Source organism: Triticum aestivum, chromosome 7A (genome assembly GCF_018294505.1).
Source record: "Triticum aestivum cultivar Chinese Spring chromosome 7A, IWGSC CS RefSeq v2.1, whole genome shotgun sequence".
Taxonomy (NCBI): domain Eukaryota; kingdom Viridiplantae; phylum Streptophyta; class Magnoliopsida; order Poales; family Poaceae; genus Triticum; species Triticum aestivum.
The window spans coordinates 29,420,927-29,429,739 of record NC_057812.1 but is presented as its reverse complement, the minus strand read 5'-3'; the positions used below and the strand labels follow the sequence as shown (position 1 = coordinate 29,429,739).

At 44.1% G+C, this 8,813-nt stretch overlaps 1 protein-coding gene and 1 long non-coding RNA gene across 3 annotated transcripts; both read right to left on the bottom strand.

The window, feature by feature from the left end:
• Positions 1–4,930: 4,930 nt before the first annotated feature.
• Positions 4,931–5,842, bottom strand: LOC123152583 (uncharacterized). Of its 2 annotated transcripts, none has more exons than XR_006476256.1 (3): positions 5,480–5,841; positions 5,275–5,387; positions 4,931–5,122 (listed from the first exon to the last, which is right to left on the bottom strand). It is a non-coding gene; the product is annotated as an uncharacterized lncRNA (long non-coding RNA). The 2 variants fall into 2 exon arrangements; XR_006476255.1 differs by lacking the exon at positions 4,931–5,122 and adding an exon at positions 5,169–5,198 and having other exon boundaries at positions 5,480–5,842.
• A 106-nt stretch (positions 5,843–5,948) lies between these two features.
• Positions 5,949–7,016, bottom strand: LOC123152890 (uncharacterized). The gene is made up of 3 exons (XM_044572281.1): positions 6,812–7,016; positions 6,236–6,728; positions 5,949–6,151 (listed from the first exon to the last, which is right to left on the bottom strand). Exons 1-3 carry the CDS (start codon positions 6,869–6,871, stop codon positions 5,949–5,951), a joined length of 756 nt encoding a protein of 251 aa, XP_044428216.1. The 5' UTR covers positions 6,872–7,016.
• Positions 7,017–8,813: the final 1,797 nt, after the last annotated feature.

The window sequence follows — 8,813 nt, the reverse complement described above, 5'->3', positions numbered from 1 at the left end:
AAGGGGTAGTATTGTCCATACTAAATTACACGTACACTATACCCGCCGTCCGTCGTAGGGCCGGCCGCCCGTGTACGTCGCGCCCGTACTCCCGCGCGTCGTACGCGTGCGGTTCGGTAGTGCGATCGGGAAAGGAAAAAAAAGTACGCCCCACCCCGAGACCCCAACTCCACGTACGAAACCCTAGCGGCATGAACGCCGCCGTGGTCCACCGCCGTCACGACGTCGGGCGGCGTCCGTAGTCACCCACGCGCCGTGAAACCGACACCCCATCCCCGCCTAGGAAACCCTAGCATCATCAACGCCGCCGTGGTCCACCGCCGTCACGACGTCGACCCCGACGTGCCCGTCTAGTCGCGAGCACCGACGGCGTCCGTAGTGACCACACGCCGTGTCGCCGGTGAAACGCCCAGCGCTCGCTCGCCGTTCTGTCCTGGTACGCGCCCTCCACAACGTCGGTGGCAGCAACGCATCGGCGTCGACCCCAGGCGAGGACCCCTCGACGGCGCAGAGTAGGTTAGGATGGCTCTTTTTGTTCTTTTTTTTGATGATTTTGATTTGTCCATTGCATTTTTGTGCATTTTTGTAATGCAAAATGATTCCCTACTTAGTTAAATAAGAGAGGAGAGTAGTGACTTCTTAATGACCTCATAATGATTTTGTATGTTCAAATTTGTATGCATGCCACATAGTCATGTCACTGTTGACGAATTTACTGTATTCGCGATGATTTTTTGTGGAATGTTGGCATTGATCTCACACCTTATTTGTATGTGCATAGATGGAGCAAGTAACCGGATACGCCAGTGATGATTCCGGTAGCGATAATGGATCCTCGTCATTGAATGCGAACCAACCTTCTGGAGACAACTATATGAGTCAGGATGAATCGTACAGTGGTAATGTAAGTACCTTGAACGTTGACAAAAATATATTGAACAAAAACTAGTTATTTGACACTAACATGTCCTTTTAAATTTGTACAGGTACATGGCAATGCTGACGATGAGGAATATGATATAGATGAACAATTTTATGCAGATAGTGTGAGCCAGGTATGTTGAAAAAATTGTAGAGAAATGATTGACATTAAAATTGTATGACCACTTATGTTACTTTATATGTGCACAGATAAATGCTAATGGTGACAATGAGCGTAATAATATAGATGATGACAATGCCGAGAGCGAGGTCCATGCATCTCGTAGTGTGAGCGGTAGTCAAGTAAGTTCTTTACATTAATTTTGGTTAGTAAGAATATAAGAAGAGATTGACATGCAAGGTTATATGTCATATTTTGCAGGGAGGTGTTGATGGTCCTAGCGGGAATGATGAGCACATCGATGATGATCAGTTTGACCTTGACATGTGCTATGATGAATATCAGCAAGAGTCACTTGATAGGCATTGGGCAGTGATGGTAAAGACATTTAGGTCATTAGACGAGGTTTACACGTTCTACAACAAGCACGCGAGAGAACGTGGGTTCAGTATCAGGAAGGACTCGCTAAAATTTTCGAAGGATCGCGCAAGGACTCCGCGCTTGAGGAGGTATCTCTGTTCCGCCGCAGGAAAACGACAGGCCAAGTTCTGTACCATGGAAGGCCGGACCCGCAGGCTTAGACCGGAGAGTCGATTCTTATGCGAAGCCCATTTGACAGTTAAGCTTGATAAAAAGCTCAATCTTTCATATGTCAGCAGTTTCTCCGATGATCACAGCCACACTCTTGCACGACCGGACGAAGTCCCTTTCCTCCGATCTCATAATCAGATGAAAGCATTTGAGAGAGCTGAGATCTTAGCTATGTCTGGAGCTGGGATAAGAAAACATATCATTTTTGACAACATCGTTAGCAGGTATGGGTCGTATGCAAAGTCACCATTTCAGAGGACAAAGTTGTACAACATGTGCTATAGGGAGAAGATGAAATTGCTTGCACAAGGTGATGCTGATACTGCCGTAGGAATCATGTTGACCAGAAAGGACAGAGATCCAGACTTCTTCTTTGAGCACACGGTTGACGCTGAAGGCAGGCTCCAAAACCTCTTCTGGTGTGATTCGCAGTCACGCCGGGATTATCTAGACTATGGTGATGTTGTTGTCTTCGATAGCACATACAAGATGAACAGGTATGGAATGTCGTTCATCCCTTTTGTGGGTCTGAACAACCACCGTTGCACTACTGTATTCGCCTGCGCCATTGTTTCAGACGAGACTGAGGCTACATATGTCTGGTTGCTTAACACGTTCTTGAAAGCTAACTGTCAGAAGAGGCCCAAATCAGTTATTACAGATGGAGATGCAGCGATGATAAGGGCTATTAGGAAGGTGCTTTCTGACGTGTGGCATCGTCTATGTTCATGGCATATTGAAAAGAATATGCAGAAACACCTCAACCACAAGTCATTGAAGGAGTTTAGGGCATTATTGTACTATGCCACTACACATAAGGTTTTTGAGGAGAGATGGGCCGCGTTTGTGCGCAAATGGCAGACGGAGAAAATAAAAACATGGCTCCATAGGATGTACAGGAAGAGGACGCTTTGGGCTGCATCATATTTGTCTGGTGGGTTTTTCCTTGGTATGCGCAGTAATCAGAGGAGTGAGAGTCTGAACTCCAGCCTGCACCTTCATCTTGACTATGGTATGACGATTGTTGACATGATTGTACACTACGAGAATTGTATTGTTCGCCTCCGTGAGAATGAAGCTTATGATGACTACACGGCCTCACAGACTCTTCCAGTAACAGTGACTGAGTGTCAGGCCATTGAGTCGTATGCTGCGAAAGCATTCACGCAGGCAAACTTTTATATGTTGCAACAAGATATGAAGAAGGTACAGGAGCTTGAGGTAATTGATAGACTGACAGGGACCGATAGTCAGAGATTTGTGGTTGCGTGGAAGAATAACAGGGATCACAGATTTAATGTGGACTATACGCCAGGTAACTCGGGAAATACTATAAAGTGCAGTTGCCGAAGTATGACTCGCAAAGGGCTTCCTTGCAAGCATATTATTCATGTTTTGAATGCACTGAACTTACCTGTGATACCCAAGTGTTGTGTCCTGCGAAGATTCTCAAAAAAAGCACGAGCTGGACTGCCAGTGAAGCGCACCAGCGATTTGTTTGCGTGGGGTTGGTCGAGTGGTGAGGACAGAGCTAGATATAGTGAGTTGACCATCAAATCTTCAGAAGCCTGTCATGTCGCATGCAGTAATCCTTTCTTATTCGACAAGTTGATGGCAGCTCTGGATGATATTATAGTGAATAAGGATATTCAGGGAAATGAAGATGATATTCAGCGAAGCTTCGTGAACAGTAATCCATTTGAGCCTAACCGAGATCATATTCTGGTCCGTGATCCAGTAAAGGTTTCCACCAAGGGCGCACCTAAGCAGAACAGTAGAGATCGCGGTAAGGGTGGCCCAGATGTGACAAAAAATGAGAGGCCTAAAGCATTTGACGAGAAATCTGGACGAAAATGTAGCATATGCAGCGGCTCAGGTCATAACAGGAGCACATGCAGCAAAAATGAAGAGTATGTCTATTATTTGTTTATGTCAGTTTTGTTGTTTCATTAACGGTGCATTGATTCTCATATTTTTTGTATGCAACAACTGGGCTTGAAGACTCAAGTGTAGACGATGCGAGTGTTTTACCTCTTCCATTTATATGAAGAACATTTGTAAAATTTATGTTCGTGTTGAGTATTTTATGTGTGAAACATGATTATTGCGTACGGACCATTGTCATTTCAGACTTGTTATTTTCTGTCAACTACAATAAAATTACTGTGGTGACAATTGTTATGTTGAGACAACATTGTTGTTGATATAAATATTCACTATTCATTGTTTATTTTATGAATTCTGCATGTATTTACTACAGTCCCGTCGGCTGTCAAATATATCAAAATAGAAGAAGCACTCTGTGAACTGTTGTTGAAAAAAAAAAGAAAAAAAATGCCCGCCCGTCTCCACAGCGTGACTTAGTAAGCCCGTCGTTATCAAGCCCAACGGGACCCTACAACAAGCGTTTCGGAGCACGCCGTGGAAACCAGGCCCAACAGGGCAGCATCGACGCGGCACATCGACGGGGTAGTAATCAGAGGAGTTCAATACAACGACGGGAGCTGAGTATATAAACTAGTCGGCGTCGCCTTCGGCCGTCGAGGTGGGACTAAACTTGTGTCGGTTTCACTGGCGCGGCGTCTCAGCGGTGGTAACTGGGCCGGCCCACGGCGCGTCGAGCCGTCGAGAAGACCGCGCCGTCAATAGCCTTTTTGGGCCGGCCCACGTCGCGTCGAGCAGTCGAGAAGACCGCGCCGTCCAGTGCCTTTTTGGGCCGGCCCACGTCGCGTCTGGCTGTGTCCAGGTCACCCCGCGGCCGACGCAAGTTTAGTCCCACCTCGCCGGCCAAAGGGGACGACGACCTGCTTATATACTCAGCTCCCGTCGTTGCATTGAACTCCTCTGATTACTACCCCGTCGATGTGCCGCGTCGATTCTGCCTTGTTGGGCCTGGTTTCCACGGCGTGCTCCGAAACGCCTGTTGTAGTCGCCCGTTGGGCTTAATAACGACGGGCTTACTAAGAAACGCCGTGGAGACGGGCGGGCATTTTTTTTATGTAAAATAATTTTTAAGTAAAACGCAGTGTGCTGCCATAGTTTAGTGCACAAAAATTTAACGACGACATGATTACATATAACTATTCGGCAACAAAAAAAACATGTAAACAAAAAAAATCATTATATAATATTTATGAAACGAAATATCATGTGGATAGAAAAAAACATTTGGAAAAGTGCCGAGTCTATTACATATAACTATTCAGAAGCAGAGTGTATTACATAAAATTTATAAGCAAGTGCGCAAAGCGTTTGGAAAATAAAGTCCTCCAGTACCACCCAATCACATGCAAAACTCCTCCGTGCCGCATCTATTTCTTCTTCTTTGATATCCGAATAACTTTGTTTTTCACTTCATCAAGCTTGTTTCTTTCCGAAAATATAAGTTGCGCAATCATTAACTCTCTTGAATCATCAATTGAGGTCTGAAAAAAAATGGTGTTAGCACAGCGTTCATTGTACATCGTAGTCCAAACATGACTTGCGTACCTGTGAAAATAAGCCTGTCCATTTGTTACCATCCCAATTTTGAAAGCATCGAAGGAGAAATAGTCCACACGAATTCCTAGTGCATACAATTTACGAAGATTAAATATCTACTGTACATACAAGACCAACATTCTGTCGAAGTAAAAAATCACCCATCATGTTGTTTTGGCATGTCATACGTTTGAATAGGCCACTTGGAAACATCCGGATAATTCACAATTCCGGTTGCATTTGCTTCTTGGATATCTTCTGCTAGTTGTTTTCTCTAAAGATATAACAAACATGGTGGAAAGCATGTCATTCAGTGTACTAAAGAAAACGAATGTTACCAAATGCACATTTGCAAGTTAAACCTACCAGGTCCTCAACGAGTTCTCTAGTAACAGTGTCAAGTTTTCCGGTCATCAACGAGTCAAGAATCTGAAACTCTCTTTTTCCGCTATGCATGACGACAGTAATCCAGTGATTATTTTGCTTGTTTAGAGGAATATAAGTCTGCATCACAAGGACCATAAAACACAATCATCACATAATATCGTATGTATGTACCGTGTTAACAATCAAACTTACCTTTGATTTTTTGAAATACTCGTCCTCACATCTGTTCACGGGTCCATTACTATGCGACTCTGCTTCATAATCATTACCGGCGGTCTTCTTTCCGGGTCTAACGTGAAGCAACCAATGTATCCTCCAAGTTGTTAACATGAAACGATCATCATTAACTTTGTCGACCAAAAATGATGAGTATGCATCAATTACCTATAAATAATGTGTTAGATTTAACAATGGTATTTTCGAATGAATTGTAAAACAATATATGAAATTAACTTACGTCGCCACTTAGCCACTCATGGTTAATAATCTGACAAGCTCTCCTCACAGTGAGACCTTCTTCCATGCCATCATTGAAAATTTCTGTTTTGGCATGTTTTTGTAAATGCTCATGCGCACGCACGTACTTGATGGACGCTTTCACCACATCATACTCATCACCAGATTTGTTAACATCACCATTTTGGAACAATTCTGTAACGCACCACTCAAATACTTACAAACGCAAATACATAAATAATTATTACGCAATAACAATTAGAAACACAGAAAACTTACTTCCTTTGGCAGAACGTTTTGCACGTTTGTTTGGTTTAGGGACCACATAAGGAGACTTGACATGTTGTGATCCTCTGCGCTTGCGCCTGCCAGTAACCTCCTCCACTTCCTCTTGTACTCCTTGAGAACCAACCGACGCATGCGATGCGATTTCTTCCGTCTCTAAAGATGTGGCAGCTTTTTCATCTGATACTTCTGGTACTTGGACAGGATCATCCATATCACCCTTGAAACTATCCCAGTACTCAGGTGTGCAGTAAAAAGGTGTGTTTTCACGAGAAGTTACATCAACGCCGTTATCATCCTTTTGCAAATTCATTTTGGAAGGTGTGCGGAACCGGTCTGAATCATCTTTTTGATATACAAACTCTTTTTGCGGACGTCCAACATCGTTTGAAGACTCATTAATGCCTCCGTACAGATTCTCTTCGTCCTCTTCCAGGTTACTGGGTTTGTAGGAGACGCCGGTTTTGTTCAGTTTCTCAATCATCCTCTGCAAGAAAACATTTCATCTTAGTTCTTCAATTTAGTGATGGACATTAAAGAGACGTGCTCAAGTGTTACCTGTGCGCATAACTCTGGCAAACGAAGCATTTCCTTCCGAAGCTCATTCATCTCACTCAAAATCCGGTCCATAGTAGGCTTCTGGCTCGAAGCCTCCGAGGTACTGCCCTCTTTCCTCGTTCCAGTAACGTTAGATTTTTTGCTACTAGCTTTCTTGGTTTTTTGAGCTTCTTCTTCCGCAATTTTTTTCAACCTATACTCCTCTGTAATGTTGTCATCGATCTACAAGTGCAACAAGATAATTATACATAAAAACCATATGCACACTTTACTTTATTTCATAAATGTAAAAAAATGATTACTAGGATTACCATGCCAACACCACGACCATATTCGTAGTCGTATTTGTCTCTTCTCACAGCCATATCTTCCGTCCAGTTCCTCATCAGCGGGCTCAACAATGCCAACGGATCATATTTTGGACCGGTGATTGGTTGCACCTTCTCCCAGTATAGGTACTGCAAAACACATAAACTAATTAAATTACATGTTCTTCCATGCCATTTTATAACAAAAGTGTTGAAATTAATAAATAAAACGTACTTGCAAAAGGGCGAGGTTCCCCTGGGGCCACTGCCTAACATGGCCGTCCTGCAGAAGCTTACCAATCTCCGATAAACAGAATCGTGAAGTGAATGCATTCCAGTTGAACTTCCTTATCAACTTAATATTTTTCACTAAGGCATAGTACTTTTTCGAAACGTATTCATGAGACACTGGTGCAATTATAGTTCCTAAGAGAACTAGAAATGCCATCCGAATAAAGTCATCATCAGTGCTCTTATCCTTCACAATCTTTTCTATGAGATCATCAATCATGATCTTACCATTTTTCTTGCTAACAAAACTAACTGGTATTTTTTTGGTTGCTTTTTCTCCTTCAGTACTAAGAAAGCCAAAAACATCCACTCCATTGTTTTTCCAACCAAATATGGAGTACACATCATCAGGCCTTAATGAAATAAGACCTTTACATCTAGCAGTACTTCCAGAACTCTCTTGAACCATGAATTTTTTGCTACTCGGATTGTAACTTTAGAGTAAAAAGTGAAGCAAAAAATCACGCATCCTTATCGATGGTATTCTAAACATGCCCTGCATATCCGTTTCATAAAACCTGAATTTCTGACTTGGTGACAGTTTGTCAACTAGGCTAACCCACTTTTGAACAGAACGTGGAATCACACCGTCGATATTCATACTGCATCAAATAGATTTCTGTCACATACCATCATACTGTTATGAGCCTCGTTGTATAAAAGAACTGGAAAAAAAACTTACACGACGGCGACGATGGGAGAGGCACCGGCGGCGTGTAGTGGCGACGGGTGAGGGGACGCAAGCCGGCGCGGGCGCACCGACGGAGTTTGTACGGTGGGGCGACGGTGGGAGAGGCAGCGACAACGTAAACAAGGCGACGGGTCAGGTCAGGGCAGGCCGGCGCGGCCGCATCGGCGCCGTTTTGGAGTGTGGGGCGACGGGCGGCGTACGGTGGCAGCACGTGCAGATCGCGGCGGCGGTGAGACGGGGTGACGTAGAAGGAAATTTTGCATGCACGTCGGCTAACGACGTCGCCCGAGCGCTGATTGCGGCGTCGTTTGTTAGTGGGACGGCCCCATGCACGCATGCGCATCGGTTATCGAGACGGCCGGCGTTTTTTTTTTGCAGGGCCTCATTTTTTTTACTAAATGAAATAGGCATATTTTTTTTAACTGTATCAAAAAAATTTATCTTAACCAATTTTTTAAACTTAATCAAATATGCTCTTTTTTTAACTTAGCCAAACGTGCCCAATTTTTTTCCACGTGCTACTGTGGCCTAGCAGGGCACGCACGCAAAAAATTATCCCGTTTCGAGTCTGTATGCATTTTCTACCATTTTCCAGGCAGAAAACCCAGAAAATACTGCCCGGACGTGACGCAACGTGCGTTCGTTGTCGGATTTCGTTCATTTTGGCCGTGGGGTGCCCGGGTGGGGCCCCACACGCGCTCCCAGAAGTTGGGTGCAATCCGTC